Source organism: Urocitellus parryii, chromosome 4 (genome assembly GCF_045843805.1).
Source record: "Urocitellus parryii isolate mUroPar1 chromosome 4, mUroPar1.hap1, whole genome shotgun sequence".
Taxonomy (NCBI): domain Eukaryota; kingdom Metazoa; phylum Chordata; class Mammalia; order Rodentia; family Sciuridae; genus Urocitellus; species Urocitellus parryii.
In genome coordinates, this window is record NC_135534.1 from 135,904,251 (window position 1) to 135,921,690 (window position 17,440).

The 17,440-nt window shown below is 38.7% G+C and overlaps 1 protein-coding gene across 6 annotated transcripts in view; it reads left to right on the forward strand.

Moving 5' to 3' along the window:
* Positions 1–17,440, forward strand: part of Prune2 (prune homolog 2 with BCH domain) — a 260,170-nt gene that overhangs the window by 199,861 nt on the left and 42,869 nt on the right. For all 6 annotated transcript variants that reach the window (XM_026394031.2, XM_077797009.1, XM_077797008.1 and 3 more), the window contains exon 10: positions 11,032–11,111. In XM_026394031.2, coding sequence (XP_026249816.2) covers positions 11,032–11,111 — 80 coding nt within the window. The remainder of the gene's footprint in view (positions 1–11,031; positions 11,112–17,440) is intronic.

Below are 17,440 nucleotides of genomic sequence, written 5' to 3' on the forward strand. Positions count from 1 at the left end.
GCAGACTGTATGGCAGGCAAAGCATAACATATTTAGTATCCAGCTCTTTGCAAAGAAACTCTGCTGACCCCAGCTCTAGAGCAGTCGAAGACTTAAGTCTTCCACCACGCCCTGTGGGTCAGCACATATAACTGCTTGAGCAGCAGTTGAAAGTAATCTATATATATATATTCCCATGATTATTTCTGGTGCCAGATTGTCAAGGACTTTTTGGTGACTCCACATTCTTATACTACTCAGGAAATGGAAGTTAAACTAAGGAGGTTCACCCATTGCACTGAGCTCTGGGGAAGGGGAACCCTAGTGAGCTTCTTTCAAGAGGCTAGAGCTGGGAGGCATCTGTGGACTGGTCTTCCCAAAGGATAAGTGCGAGGTGAGGCTAAGCTGGTGAATTCAGTCATGAACAGAGGAGCCTGTGCTGAGATCTTGGTGAGTTCTGTTCACTTGGGCCTCCTGTAGAAGCTGTTGTCCTTGGCACTGAAGCTTGTCTTCAGTTTTGGAGGAAAAAAAAAGACAAACAAGAGTCCACTTCTTTTCTCCTTCCCTTCATAAGAACTTCATTCTTTCTTAGCCAAACCCACTCCCAGTTGCTCCAAATATCATCAAAGAGGAGTGTTATTGCTAGGTGAGAGGGTATAATAAATGTCTGGCTGAGTGAACTTTGCCTAATTATGCTCAAAGTCATTACTTCTTTGTAGAGCACCTAATATTCCCAAATTATATTTTGAAGAAAGGCTAACTTGGAAAGTAATTTGTTGAAAGAAAAAATTTTTTTTTTTTTTTTGGTTTGGATGCTGGGAATTGAACCCAAGGCTTCACACATGCTAACCAGGCACTTTACCACTGAGCTGCACCTCCACCCCTTGTTGAAAGAGAATTTTGATGGTCAAGGGCAAATATGTAGTGAGACATTCTGAGGAGCACTTTCCAAAAAGGCAGGGTATTTTCACACCTCTAAATAATGTGTCTTTGTTCAATAGCTATTTTTCATCTTCATAACCCGATAGGTCCTTTCCCACCCACTGGAACTTAAGGTCCTCCAGAAGCTTTGGGTATGTGCGAAGGGGAATGAGAGAGGAGGAGGAAGGAGACAGACAGTTTTATATCTGAAATTGTAGGAACATGCAAAGCATCTATGTAGGTGAGGACAGGGTGCTGTTAGATCTGACCCAACTCTGTGAGTTGGGGATAAGATCCAGGGACTGAGCTGGCTGAACCGAGTTTTACAGGACAAACAAGATTCACAGGGCTACCTGGAGAGGGGAATGGGAGGAGGCTCAAGTCTAGAATTGCTCACCAGTTCTGTTCTGGGGCCAGAATATATTCCCTGAGACAGCTGGAATAGTGAAAGCATTTTTTTTTTTTTTTTAAACAGGGACATTAAGGTGAATATGGACAGGCATTTTCAGTTAGAGATTTGGAGGAGAGAGGCAGGAAGTTCAGAAACAGAAAGAAAGGCCAAGAGGTTACTGCAAGAATAAACTTGATAAGGCATTATCATTAAGAATGGAGAGGAGAGAATGAAGGACTGCATGGGAAACTGGATTAAGAAGAAAAAAAAGACTGGGTACCAGTTTGGGTGATTTGTAGATCTTCACTAGGATGGGGAATAGATTACTAGCTAGTGCCATGTAGTAAATTACCCTGCAACTTAGCAGCTTAAAACTACAGCCATTTATTATCTCCCAGGTTTTGTGTCAGAAATTCAAGTGTGGAGTAGTTGGGTGGTTCTGGCTCAGGGTCTCTTATTAAGGGTCTAAGGGTTTCTTATTGAGACATCAGCCAGGGCCATGGTCATCTGAAGGCTTGCATCAGGCTGAGGATCTGCTTCTAGGACGGCTTGCTCCCTTAGCTCTGGCAGAAGTTTTTCTGTCCCGAATTTGTATTTTTTGGTGCTGGGATTGAACTCAAGACCTTGCATATGCTAAGGTCTATACTCTCAGTTCCTCTTACCTGGATTTTTATAGAAATCTCAGCTCCTGGACACATAGACCTCTCCACAGGACTCCTTGAGTATTCTGACAGCACGGCAGCTGGCTTCTTCCAGACTAAGTGATCAAAAGGAGAGGAAGGCCTTTAAGGACCTTATCTTAGTAGCCACACATGGTCACTTCTTCCTTATTTTGTTCTTTGAAAGCAAATCACTGTTTAGTCCATGCTTAAAGGAAGGAGAATTAGGCTTCACCTTTTGAAGGTATAGAACTTTTGGACATTTTTTTTAAAACCATCACAGAAAATGTAGGATGCACCTGATTTGTGTAGAAGATGTTAGATTCAGTTTTGTACTTGTTGAGTTCTGCATGGCTATGAGGAATCCTAGTTTTGAGTGTAAGTTGACATTAGACACAAGTATATGCCCTTTCCCAACATGAGATTGTGCATCTAATTTAATTTTATCAAAAACAAACAAATGGCCAGGTGCAGTGGCACACACCTATAATCCCAGTGACTCAGAAGGCAGAGGAAGAAGGATCATGAGCTCAAAGCCAGCCTCAGCAACTTAGTGAGGTCCTAAGCAACTCAGTGAGACCCTGTTTCAAAATAAAATACAAAATAGGGCTGGGGATGTGGCTCAGTGGTTGAGTGCCCCTGGGTTTAATCCCCAGTACCAAAACAAAACAAAGCAATCAAACAAAAACAAAAAAAACCCAAATGTATTGATATCTATTAAAGTTATAGAGAAAAATATTAAAAGAGGATGAGTGGCATACAGCTGGCAGTAGGAGTTACAATTCTGTATGCACCTCCATTCACTATCACAGATATAATTATCATCTGAAAAGCAAAATAAACTTAGGCTTTTTTTTATTATTCTTGTTTCAGTGTGTCTCAAATGCTAGTGTTTGTAAGATTCAAATACTCTGAAGAAGTTTGTCAACAAGACCACTTTTGCTGTATTCAGGGGACAATTCAAGAAATTGTGTGTGTGGGGGGGATCATTTGGGGTACTGAGTGATGTTTTTGCTACCTTCAGAGATTTGGAATCTGAGCCTGAGTAAGGAGACTGCATTGTCATTGTCCTTTGGGAACCCACAGATGTGGCTTGTGAGGTTTTGCAGATTCCCTAAAGAAGGTGGTATTTGGGTGAATGTGCAGGCTTAGCTCTCTGTTGTTCGCTTCTTTCCCTGTTCTCTCCTCCTTCCTTCACCTCCCTCTGCCAGCTGGCTCCTAGGACTCTTCTTCCTGCTTGGCTACAGAGCTTATCTGTTCCAGGGGGAGTGAGGCTCAGCTGGGTAGTGAATCCGAATCATTGCCAAGAGCCTGATTTCATGGGCTTGATCACAGCTTCCTGTTGTGGAACCTCTCATCCTTGGTCTCAGCTTGATTAAGCTGAGCATGAAACCTGGTGCAAGTCAGTCTTACCTCCTACTCTGAGCAATTTGAAAAGTTATCTGGGGTTCACAGAGTGGTGTGTATTGTTGTTTTAAATTTTGCAGCTATTTTATCAGACAGGAATCCTGAAATGACAATCCTCCAGCCACTCAGCTATTTATGTACTTAACAAAGGATGACAAGCATCTCATGAAAGTATTGTTTGTTTGTTTCCCTACGTTTTGGCATCATTTCTAGAGAAAGTGACTTTATCTGACATGTGTATCACATTTGACTAGAAGGAAGTCAGAAGAATTTGAGTAACTCTGACATAAGGGAACTTTCCATTTATATAATCATTTCCCCAAAATACAACAGCACAATCAATCATCAGTGTTTTTCTAAAGTACAAACAGCCCCATGTCTTGACCTGCTACTGTACTTCTTATGATGCTGTATATTTTAGTAGCCAATCTTATAAGAAGGTTTGCTCCCACAAAGGGGTGCTGCCTGCTGCTGAGTGTATGTGCCTGTCAGGAAACATTACCATCTAGAAATGTTATCTGTGTGTGTGTGTGTGTGTGTGTGTGTGTGTGTGTGTGGGTGGGTGTGTGTGTGTGCCAAGTCTTGGTGCACTAGTCATTACCTTTCAAAAAGAACCTGGTTTCAAGCAAAGCTAGTCCTACAATAATCAAATCCCTCCAGATCCAGATATACTGGAAAAAAATTAAAAATGTAGAAAGGGCTTAATTTTAGACCCATTCTAAAAGCAAGAGGGTGCCTCTGTGTCCCAAAGTTTTGCATCTATTGTCCTTTACTATCTGTGGTGTTAGGATTGTCATGCTACAACAATGAGCCTTCTTTATTAAGAAGAATAAATGCCAGAAACATATGACCTGCCAATCTGTATGGGATCCATTCTCAAATTGGAAAATTCCATTTACATTACTGTCCTCTGCTTGGTGGCATTCATTTCGGGGGAGGAGGTACACAGATTTAGCATAGATATCATAAATCACAAGGGCAGGATTATTTTCATAATTGCTTCTTGGATAATTCAGGCCATCTTGTTTTCTTATTTTTTTTCCTAGTATTTTTTATTTGTTTTGGGTTGTTGTTGTTGTTGTTGTTGTTTTTGTTGTTTTATGGTGCTGGGGATTGAACTAAGGGCCTGTCCATGGGAGGCAAGTACTCTTACCAAATTAGCTATATCCTAGCCCCCATCTTATTTCCTTTTTTTGTGATTTGTTTTTAAATGGTACATTATAGTTACACATATGGAATTATATGGATTCATTGTGATATATTCGTACGTGCACATAACATAGTGTGGTCAATTGTTTGTTTCTCCCATTTCCCATCCCTCCTCCACCCCTCAATCCCCTTACTCTACTTCTCTGTTCTCCTTTCTATTTTGATGAGGCCCCCTCCCTTTTAAAATCCCTTATTTCTCTCTAGATTCCCCATTATTTTCTAATATCTGAATTTAAGGCCATTTATTTTCCTCTAGGAACTTCTTTAGCTGCTTTCATTTGCTAGGTAAGGCTTTATTGTTGGGTCACATAGAAGTTTGATTTTGTCTTCAAACTTTCTTTTTGTAACTGATTTCTAAATTAAAGTCTTGAAGTCAGAGAATATGGTGCATGTGAATTGACTTTGGTGTTTTATGGGACATCCTGTATGGTTCGAAAAAATTGAATATTTTTACTGCATGCAGATCTGTCCATTAGATCAAGCTACATTATTGCATTGTTCAGATCTCCCACATTCTTTTTTTTTTTTTTTGGTAGTGCTGGTGATCAAACCCAGTACCTCCTGTGTACTGAAAATGCTCTACCTCTGAGCTATACCCAGCTCCCACAAAGGCCCAGAACTTCCATATTCGTACACATTTCTTTTCAAATTCATTAATTCTTAAAAGGTATATTCAAGTTCCCCCATGAAATTCATTGTGTCTTATAATTTACATTCAATATTTGCTTTATATATTTTGAGACAGTTGCTGAAAGCTTGTTGGCTCTGAATTATAACATTTTCTGAAGAATTATTCTTTTTAACACTAAATAATGTTTTTAGCCTTAATATTGCCTTTTCTGCTTAAGGTCTGTTTTGTTTGACATTAATATTATGCTTTCTTGTGTGCAATATTTTTCTGATATATCATTTTATACCACTGTATTGTCAATGTGTCTTCTGCATCATTATTATGTTACTTATTTCTTTTATAAGCAGCATGGCTACTCAGGGCTCAAGTGGCATTACCTGTTATGGCAAACCCACGTCTCACTGCTTTAGCACAGTCATTTACCTTAATCCTTACTGTGTCTTTTATATTGTTCTTTTTTGGTTTTGGTTTTGGTTTCTTTCATTGCTGTGACTGCATTTTATAGCAACCATGGTGGGTTTTTTTTTTTTTTTTCCTGCTAGGAAGGCTTTGTTTTTGTATTTTAGTGTAAGCTCTTCTTTCAAAAAAGTTTATTTTTTTCTTGCTCCCAAGTAGGTTTCCATTAAGTCCCTAGGTTGTAAAAATAAGTACTACCAAGTGTTTTTTGTTTTGTTTTGTTTTACAATTAATTCTTCTGGGTTGTAGATATTCAATGATGATAGATGAATTTCAATTTTAACTTCTTTATTTGGGTTTTCTATATCACTCAGGTAATATAAATTGAGACATGCTTATCACATGACAAGTGTCTACAATTCTTATATGTTGCTTTTTATTTTCTACCCAATATCCCCGGTAGACTGTGCTTTCCAAGGTCAAAGAAAAGAGTTTTTTCTCATCCCCTTTATACTAGTGGAATATATCTTTAAGCTCCACAGCCTCATTTAGAAGTTAAGATCTGTGCCTTTCTTAAAGGTCTCTTCTGCTATGGGACCCTAGGGCCTATATCCAGTCTAGAAATCCTAAAAGCTACCATTTTCAGCATATTTCCAATAACTCTTCAATTTGGCACCCAAGGATTTCCCTTGGTTTCTTTTAAACTTGGAAATGTATTAATTACCTTTTGGATATTCTATTCCATCTCGCACATTTCTTATATTTATAGGGATATGGTAGTCCCACCTTATCTGCCGGGGATACATTCCAAGATGTTCTGCAAATGTCTAAAACCACATAGTACTGAACCCTATATATGTATACTATGTTTAATAAGGTTTAATTTATAAATTAGGCATAGTAACACTTTAACAACAGTAACCAATAATAAAATAGTTATAGCAATTGTAACAATATATCATAGTAAATTATTTAAAACATGTGAGTTGCTTACTTCTAGAATTTTCCATTTAATATTTTCAGAGCTCAGTTTGCCATGAGTAACTGAAATCCCAGGAAATGAAATAATGTAGGTGGGGAGCCACTGTACATGACATTACACCTTGCCAGACACAGCTAACAATTCCTAATCTCTCTTTTTTAGTAAAGAGAGAAGCTGTGGAGCGAGATCCAGGGGTGTCCAATTCAAAATTAACAGCATTTTTAAAATTATATTTAATTTATGTGACCATGTATTTTAAATGAGTGGTTTAAGTTTCTGTATACACCGGTGATACAAACCTTCCTATCAAAGTCACTTTACATAAATAAATGTCACTTTGAAAGAAAAATATTATATAAATTGGCAAGTAACAGATGACTCTGACAAAAAACCTCCATAAAGATGGCACATTAATACCAAAGTTTATAGAATACCCAAAAGCATTTGATGTCTGTCTGAAGCTGTTCCTCATTTATTAAAATGTTCTTTCATGCTTTAGCAACCCTGACAAGAAGTTATGTATTGTCAATGTGAGACTGGGGAATGGGGAAATGGGTTACTCAAATTAGGAAAGAAAATTTTCCCCATATTGTGAGTTAGATATTCCCTTCAAAACAATAAAAGCTGTATAGGCAAAAGCTACTAGATGGGAGCTGGGGATGTAGCTCAAGTGGTAGTGTGCTTGCCTAGCATGCATGAGGCACTGGGTTCAATTCTCAGCACCACATAGAAACAAAATAAAGATATTGTGTTCACTTAAAACTAAAAAAAATTTTTAAAAAGGTACTAGATGATGATACGGTAACAAATGACTCCAATGTCTCATAGCCAAACAGAAGGAAAATTCATTTCTTGTTCACATATCCCACAAGCTTTCATAGGGGATTCTGCTTACCACAGGCACTCAGAACCCTGCAAAGGTGGGAAGGAGGTGGCACCTGCACTTGCTCATAAGTCTTCTGCCCAGAAGAGACACCTGTATTTCTGTTCCTTTTTATCAGCCAAACCATGTTACATAGCCACTATAACTCCCAAGGGGCAGGAAAGTGAAATATTAACACGTACACCAAAGACCAAGAGCCAGAAATATGGGTGAAGAACAATATAGCTACATACAGCATCAGTCAGCAAAGAAACCATAAAAGATTTCTGTCTCATCCTCTAGGTGGAGACATATGGCTAGTTTAGCCACAGTAGAGTCAGACTTGTGTTTGTCACCCTCTTTGTTAGCTCCATTTTGTGTACACAAGATCCAAAATTAGCATTTGTTATAGGTAGATAAGATATAACTACCTATCTTTTGGTTGGACAGATTCACCTACCTAACAGATTCTGAGAGGCTTCCATAGCTTATCAGAAAACTACTATTCCAGAGGCTGAGAGTGTAGCTCAGGGGTAAAGTGCTTGCCTAGCATTCATGGATCCCCAGGTTCAATCCCCAGCATTGCAAGAAAAAAGAAAATTAGCAGCCTGCTTCACTCCAACTACTATGTTTGGTTTAGCCATTTCATTCCTACAAATGTTTATGAACCCAATGTATGAATGTGATTGAAGTATTGATAGAGTATGACTTAGGTTTCTCTCTAACTTACTTGTAGACTATTCTGGCTCAGATTTCTCCCCATCCCTAAGGTTTTCTTAAAGGTTCCCATAGCCCTCTTTAGTATCCATGGGGTTGTGAGATCCCTTCCCTCCAATCACCCTGTCCCCATCACAGCCTTCAGGTTTTCCCTTCCCTGGGTGCATGCCACCACTGGCTTTCCAGCACCTGCTCTGTGCTGAGAGGCAAAGGGTCTGTTCTCTAATGTCAATGAGTCTGAGGGCATTTCTATACTTTGGAGATTTGTGATGTTGTAAAATTATCCCTTGCCTGGGCTAATACCCAAATTGTAGTAACCTTAATTATGTTTTATCCAACCATGACACATACTTCAGTTAAACCATTGCTACAGGTAATATTTTTTAAATGGGAAGTGAGGGCGTTTCTTAAACTCAATATTCTAAAATTTACAGAGTGCTTTCGTATGTATTATATTTATTCACCATAGACGCTGTAATGTTGGGTATTTGTTCTATTCATTTAAAATCCAAAATGGTCAGCTAATCTTCTTAGAGTCAATCAGCTTTTCAGTACTAACAGTGAACCATAACTCAGAGCTATGACCTCACATCTGAGACTCCTTTAGTAATTCCATGATGCTGTCCTTAACTCACAAGCATTTATAAACCCTGCAGAATTGAAGCTAATACTCTCGATCTACTTTAAAACCCTTCAAATTCATTTTGAGGCTCAGGCCTGCATGTTTTTATGTTCTGTCAGGTTGGTAGGAATTTGAGGTCTTTATTTATTTATTTATTTTAAGGTTTACTCTTGGACAGAAAACCAAAGAAATAATATATATTTGCAGTTAGGGTATTTCAGGCTCAAAAATTCTGCCTGGCACATATTTATTGATGTTTGCCTATACTGGATGCTGCAATAATAATGAATAAGACAGGTATGATTCTTATTCTCATGAAGCTTCAAATTCAATGAAGAAAGCAAATATCATGGAAGGCCAAAAAGAGCTACAATGCAATGCATTGCTTTTCTGTCAGTGCTTATTTTCAGGCATTGCACATTCTCCTTTTATTGGTAAGGAAACTGAGGCACAAAAAGATAAAGTGGTCTGACACACAGTCAGTGATGAAACTGAAGTTTTGAATCCAGCTGCTTTTAATAGCATTTTGTCATTAATGGTACTAGAAGGAGGTTGATGTAGGAGAATATACACAGATGGCTTCAGAAGACAAAAGGGTGAGTGTAAGAAAATCAAACTGCAGCAGCACAGGAAGCCAGACACCCATCCCTATGGGTCCCAGGACTTTCAAACTTGGGCCTGACATAGGACTTCTCAGTGGTCCCCTCCCCCACCTCTACTACTGAACAATGGGGTTGACTTCACCTCGTGTGGAGAGCCACACTGTGGCACAGATTTTCTTGTTGCTGCATCATTGCTTTACTCACATGCCAGCCTCTTGCCCACTGTCTGTGTTTCTCTTCTGCTAGGATCAGACCATATCCTTGATGTGTTAGGCAAGCATGGTCTCACTGAGCTGCACCCCCAGCCTTACCCGCTGTCTTGCTGCTGGGGGGCAGCTTTAGCTTTAAAGAATATTCAAGGTCAGAGTCACAGAAATTGTGTAGAGAGAGAAACTCTCTGTGTTAGCTTTCTGTTATGGTAAAAAGAAAAAAAAAATGAGACAATCACTTTAAAAGGAAGAAAGGGTTATTTGGGCTCATGGTTTTAGAAGTTTCAGACCATGGTCACTTGGTGCTGCTGCTCTGAGCCTGGGGTAAGGCAGAACATCATGGAGGGAATGATGGCTGGCAACCAAGCATGGCCATGAAGCTACGCACCACTTCATGGCTGCTGGGAAGCAAAGAAAGAGAGGAAGGGGTTGGGGTTCCAACACTCTCTTCAAGGGCATGCCTCAGTGACCTGACTTTCTTTCACTAGGCCCCAGCTCTTTTTTTTTTTTTTTTTTTTTTTTTTCCAGTGCTGGGAATTGAACCCAGAGCCTTGTGCATGCTAGGCAAACACTATGTCACTGAGCTACATCTGCCACCCTAGGCCGCACCTCTTATATACTATTGGACATGTTCCCACTACATCCTGAGAGTACCACAGGCTGTCAACCAAGCTTTTAGCACATGGGCCTTTGGGGGGCATTTAAGGTCCAAACCATAATACTCTGTGATGCTGTGTTTTCAGAGGGTTTGTGGGGTTGGTGGGCCAAGAGCACAGGCACTCACTTCTCTCCAGGGGAGCAGTATTTTCGTATTTCCCTGCAAACCTCTTACCGAGTAGGCGAATATAAATGGCCTGGGCTCAGCACCAAATAGACACAAGAGATGGTAAGTTGTGACCAGAGCCATCCTCCCCACCCAACATATATGCATGATGAATCTTTAAATATTCCAAAAGTAAAGGAACATAGCAGAGTATGCTGTCCTCTGCCCATGGCAATTGAAGTTGTATACTCAAATCAACACAGGGGAGAAATACATACAAACTTGGGTCTTCTTTCCTCTAAAATATATATATTGCTTCTCTTGTTGAAAAAATACATATTAAATATTCCCCAAAATATATTTTATTAGGTGTTTGTATTTCCTGTTTCTGATTTTGGTCCTGTACTGTACTTGGGTGAGCTTCAAGGGGAAGGCATTTCTGTACGCAGGTGAACTTGGAGTTTGAGTTGCCCATGAAATTGGTGTTCATGGTTCTCCTTCGCAGTTAACTGCAGAAACTCTATTCTAATTTGGGGTCACTTAATAATGGATTCAGTGCACATATTTGGCTTATTTCATTTGAGTTGAAAATCGTATCCAGTAATCTCTGGGTTTCCTTTTCAAAGAAAATAAAATCCCACCCAGTGTTTTACACTCTGCTTTTTTTTTTTTTTTCTCCAGGCTACTGTCAGAGGATGTAGGAATGGACATCCCCTTTGAGGAGGGAATGCCAAGTCCCGATGCTGCAGACATGAGGCCTGGTGAGAGAAGCATTTATTCATTTCCTTGTGGTATTCTGCATCCAAACATCTCCATTATTCAGTGAGAGAACCATTTCCTATGCATTTAACTTGTGATTTCAATGATTAAAGTGAAGAGAGGAAAAAAAAAACTGTGTGAAAGGAAGGTGTTGAGTTCAATTTGTTTAATTTCAGAGTTGATTTGAATATTGAAACTCACTAGTTTGGGCCACATTTTATCACCTGGGCTGTGGACCATGTTTTCAGTTCTTGTGATAACCAGTAGCTAGATATCATACTACCAAATTCTGGCTAGTGTCTAAGTTCCCCAAATTCACATGTAATTGTGTGATTGTTTAAAATTGGAAATATGATATCAAGAAAGCATAGCACCTTAATTATAAACAGACAGGAAGGAGGTAGGGGGGTGGAATTGTCACTCAGTGGTAGACTACTTGGTAGCATGTACAAGGCCCTGGATTCAATCCCCAGAACTGTAGAACAAACAAAACAACAATAACCACAGAAAAATAAATAAATAAATAAATCCCTGGGACAATAACCTTATACTATAAGGATTTGTGTCTAAGGCATACACACACAAAAAGACTAAAATTTTCAGTTGCAACCTACACAGTTGTTACTTTGCACTAGAATTACTCTCTTGTACTGCATCAGCTACAATATCATACCAAGATCCAGAACCGTGGCACTATTAATCATGCCTAGAATGAGGTAGAGACAAAGGAAGTAATGAAATTTGTCTTCCACCCTAGTATTTAAAGTGCATTCTTCAAAATACTAGTTGTGAGATAATTATTTTTTAAATGTTCTAAGGCCAATGGTGACCACTGAAAGTTTCTTTTGCTCTTCAAGAGTTACAGTATACTTTTCTTTCAGTATTGGGGATGAAATCCAGAGGTACTCTAGCTCTTGAACTATATAGACCCTTTCCTTCTCTTTTTATTTTTATTTTGAGACAGGTTTTCACTAAGTTACTGAGGCTAGCCTCAAACTTACAATCTTCCTGCTTCAGCCTTCTGAGTAGCTAGAATTACAGGCATGTACTAGGCCCCACAATATACTTTTGAATATTAAAGGTATTAAGGCTATGGTTAACCTATATGGTTAGCAGCTAAATTCATGTGGCTATTTAAATTAATTAAAATGAATAAAATTTTAAATTCCACTCTTCAGTTGCACTATTCAAGTGCTCAGTACCCATACATAGAACATTTTCATTATCACAAAAATTATTTTGGACAACACTGTGCTAAAGATTCCTATAATATAGAAACCTAGAGTTTTTCAAATGTATTAGTCAGCAGAAACATTTTTTAAAGTAATACATAAAAACATTTCATGGTACACAGTTTAGGTGATATTCCATGCAGAAAAGAAAAATCCTAATGATAAAGGAATAGAACCAGTATCATTAGAACAGAGCCCTAGTTAGAATTTCAGAGTTGAAGGGTATACCAGATAGCCTTCAAAATACTTTGTCCAGGGAAACCTGTTACTTCTGGTTTCAGGTTAAGACAAGAAACAGTTCTCCTACTACACTCTTACAAAGAGTACTTCTATAACCAGATATTTAGGATTTTTCCTACTTATACCACACAGTTCTCTAGAGGACACCAACTGGGTATCCTATAATGCAGTTCAATTCTGACATTATCTACCTGAAGATAGTGCCAGTTCCTACAGGTTAAGGGCTTAGTCCCACAAGACTTCCCCTACTACAGAAACCAATTTTAAATCCTAATATGGACCTGTACTTTTGACCAATTGGCTATAAATAAAGATATTTACAAATCCCTTCCTCAGGTTTAGTAGTTTGATAGGACAGCTAATAGGACTAATGGAAATATTTTACTTACATTTACTGGTTTATTATGGAGCATATTGTAAAAGACACAGATGAATACTCAGCTGATGAGGTGCATAGGCATGTTTGGTCAATTTAAATTCAGAAATTATAAAAGCAAAAGATCCTTATTTCATTTTATTTATATATCTTGGGAATTGCAAGTTGGGAAAATAAAGATTCAAACAGCTCTGAATGAGTGCTCCAAAGAAGTTCATGTTGTACAGGAATTTTAAAAGGAAGGAGAGCCGAGAGTGGTGGCACATGCATGTAATCCCAGTGACATGGGAGACTGAGACAAGAGGATCATAAGTTAAGGGCAGCCTCAGCAACTTAATGAGACCCTAAGCAACTTAGCAAGTCCCTGTCTCAAAACAAATAATAAAAAGGGCTGGGGACATTTTCAGTGGTAAAGCACCTCTGGGTTCCATCTCCAGTATGAATGAATGAATGAATGAAGAAAAATAAAATAAAGGGAAGTAGAAGATAAGGACAGAGAAATCTTACAAGTTGCATGAAAAGGAAGATGAATGGTACAGAAAAGTTATCATAACACTAGGATACATATCACTAAGCTATACATGATTGATCTCCACAACTATCTTTAGTGAAAAATTAATTTGTTATTTGTGACAGTTGCAGCTACAGCATGCATTAAAAGATGTTAGTGTTTTTTGCAGACTTGGCTCAATTCAAAAGTTTACATTTCCATGCCCAATTCAAGAGTTCACTTTCTCAGGTAGTAGCTCCTAATACCAGTAATTCCTGGTCCCCTAATGACCTACTAGCTCTGCCTTGAAGGGCTCTGTAAGTGTTGCTTTTTGTTATGATTTTCTTATAGTTTTCACATTTTCCCCTTTTGATCATGATTGAAAGCATCAATAATCAATCTTTGTATTATATGTTGATTTTAAGTAGATCTGGTCCCTTGGATCTGAGAAGGTTCATTCCCAGGAGGTCATATCCCTGTAAAGAAGAGAAAAGGTGATTGTAGATAGAGAGCTTAAGGTCACATTTGAGTAACAAGGAGGCAGTCAGAGAGCAGGGCTTACAGAGAGCATGGCTTACAAAATGACTTGATACTTTGCACTTTGGGCTTTCACTGGGTTCAGTCCTCTGATGAATGATTGATGGCTTCTGGTTGACATGAGATCATTATTCAGGTAATAGAAGTAGTTAAACAGTGAGTTATGCATCATATTAAAAATTTATAAAAATACAGGCATCAATAAGAATAGCATCAGTAAGGCTTTTAGCCAGCTGGAACCTGATCCAGACCATTAAAACAATTCTCCTAGGCTAAGTACAAGGTCATTTTAAAAGCAATTTTTTCATATAACTGACGAGTTGATTATTCATCAGTTGTATAGTCACAGAATTCTGTTTTAATAATAGCACAAGTACCCCCTCAAGAAACAGTGATAATATCAAGTGCCCTGTGGTTTTCTAAGAATGCTCTTCTTTCTTTCTAATATATATATATATATATATATATTAGTTATAGATGGACACAATACCTTTTTTTTATTTTTATGTGGTGTTGAGGATTGAACCCAGTGCCTCACACATTCTAGGCAGACACTCTACCATTGAGCTCCAGCCCCAGCCCCAAGAATGCTTTTCTTATTAAGGGCATTTCTGTATTTACCAAGTGTAATGTTTGTCAGCTGTCGTTTAAGCCTTGATAGGTGAAATTAGCTAATACTTCCATGAGGGCAATCACATCTAAGAGCTCTAAAGTAGGAACAAACACAGCAACAATGATCGAATTCCTCTATCTTTTAAGGGGGAAAAGTTATTAGAGCCCATACTGAAGGGGGATTGAATATGCCTCTGTATCCGGTGAAAGCCCAAAGTGCAATGTCCTATTCAAGTGAGGGAAAGCCAAGGCCAAATACTGGTTCCACAGAGCCATTGAGTTCCATTACATTCTCTCCAGTAAATGACAGGTCACCATTCTCAGTCTTTAGCCAATCAGAGGATCTTATGATTATTATAGAAGAACAGGGTATGGAAGAATACCACCCAAGGTAATGAGTACTATCTACTTGACCCATCTTAGTATGATTATGTTGCTCCCAATGTAAGGGTGAATCAGACCTTAAGTGACAATAGTAAGGGGTAAGCCATATATATATATATATATATATATATATATATATATATATATATATACACATTTCTTAACTGGGAAATAATTGCTTTATAATGTAGTTCAATCACCCTTGGGTTTTTGTTCTACCATTTTTAATGGTGATCTTATGGTATTATAATATTGTTTTACTCAGTTTTTTCACTGCTCTTACTAAAGGATCTGACAAGAACAATTTTAGAGGAGGAAAAGTTTATTTGAGAGCTCAAGGTTTCAGAGGTCTTAGTCCATATGCAGCCAGCTCCATTCCTCCAGGCTTGAAGTGAGGCTGAACATCATCATGGAAGAGTATGGCAGAGGGAACCATCTCACATGATGAAGCACAGACAGTCTCCACTTGCCAGATCCAAATATATACCCCAAAGCCACACCCGAATTTCACTTCCTCCAGCCACACCCTATCACTTCAGTAACCACTCAATTAATCCCCACCAGGGGATTAATTCACTGATCCGGTTAAGACTCTCAAAACCTGTCATTTCTCCTCTGAACCTTCTTGCATTGTCTCACATGTGGGCTGTTGGGGGACACCTCACATCCAAACCATAATCTGAAAATGTAAAATCATGTCCAGGATGATCAAGAGTTAGATTTATGGGCCAATAATTAGAAACACCTCTAGGAGAACTGGAAGAGTTTGAGAAATTTGACTTAGGAGACAGTTGTTTCATCTGGAAGCTCATGCACTTGTTGAGACCAGTCGAGAAGTAGCAAGCAGCACTTGGAGAGGAGAACTCCAAACTATTTTACACCATCCCCCAGCCGGCCCAGAGGAGAACAAACTCCAAATCCTGAGCTCTGATCCCACAACACTCTACATGGCTGAAGGCCTTGTGCAGGGTCTCAACCATAAAGTAAGTTACAGAAACAGATAAGAAGAAATAGCTCTTTTCACAGGCATCTGTTGAATCTCTAGCCCTGAAAGAGGGGTTTACATTTCAAGAGGACATAGTAAAGACTCCTCGAGACAGTTATTTATAATCCAAAAGATAACGACCCATGGTTAATTAGGATTCCTGAAGAAGAGCTGATAGGGGAACTGACTCCTTTCCCCAGGCATTGTTTTCTTACCATAATGTTTTTATAATTTCATCTTATAACCAGGTCTTGTTTTCCATCACAAGCTAAGCAACCTGATTTGAGACTCCATAGCTTTAGTGACTTTTCCTCAGATTTCTTAACAAGAATTTGGGACAGTTGCTCAGCTAAAGCAAATAATTCATGGGGCCTTTTCTCAGATCAGGGAATGCTTTCCCTTTTTTTTTTTTTTTTTTTTTTGGTGGTGGTACCAGGGATTGAACTCAGAGACACCTGACCACCGAGCCACATCCCCAGCCCTATTTTGAGTTTTATTTAGAGACAGGGTCTCCCTGAGTTGCTTAGCACCTCACTTTTACTGAGGCTGTCTTTGAGCTCACTCCTGAGCCACTGGGATTAAAGGCCCACACGCAGCAGGAAATGATTTTCTTTTTTTTTTTTTTTTTCAGTTGTAAATGGACACAATAATTTATTTTATTCATTTTTGTGTAGTGCTGAGGATTGAGTCCAGTGCCTCATACATGCTAGGCAAGTGCTCCCCCACTAAACGACAACCCCAGCCCAGGGAATGCTTTTTGACCAAAGTATCTTAATCTTCCTGAAGACTATCTAAGAAACTGGAATTGAATAGGCTGTTGTGTCCATCAGGTGTTTCATGCCAGAACTTTGAAGAAATTTTTTTCAGAATTGCTGTAATAATCAGAAATAGGTTATCAGGACACTGAATGCACTGTAGAATAATGAGAGAATTTGAGAAATACAGTGGTATTTATTTATAAAGTTTTAGGGATAATTTTTGAGCGTGTGCTTGGCTTTTAGCAGTTACTCTTGAGAAATCTCTAGTAGGATTATTCCGACTGACCAAAACAATCCATTACTTAGCTATAATATATTTTTTTTTTTTTTTGCAAGTAGCTAGACTAATTTATATAAATCTGAAATGCTAGGCTGGGAGATTGGACCTGAAGTAAGACAGTGCATCATGGCTGAAGGGCCACTGTGGAGGAAGTCTGCTCAACTCATGGCAAAGTCAGAAAACAGAAAGGGAAAGAGGTCACATGGCAGAGGAACCCTCCCAGGGCACACCCCATCTATCTTCTCCAGCCATGTCCCACCTGCCTACAGTTATCACCCAGACCATTCAAATGAGGATGGATTGATTAGTTACAGCTCTCACAATCTAGTCATTTCATCTCTGAACACACTTGCATTAACATAAGAGCTTTTAGCAGATACCTCACATCCAAACCATAACACCATTCCAGTTTTTTTCTAATTGATTATACAAGTAGA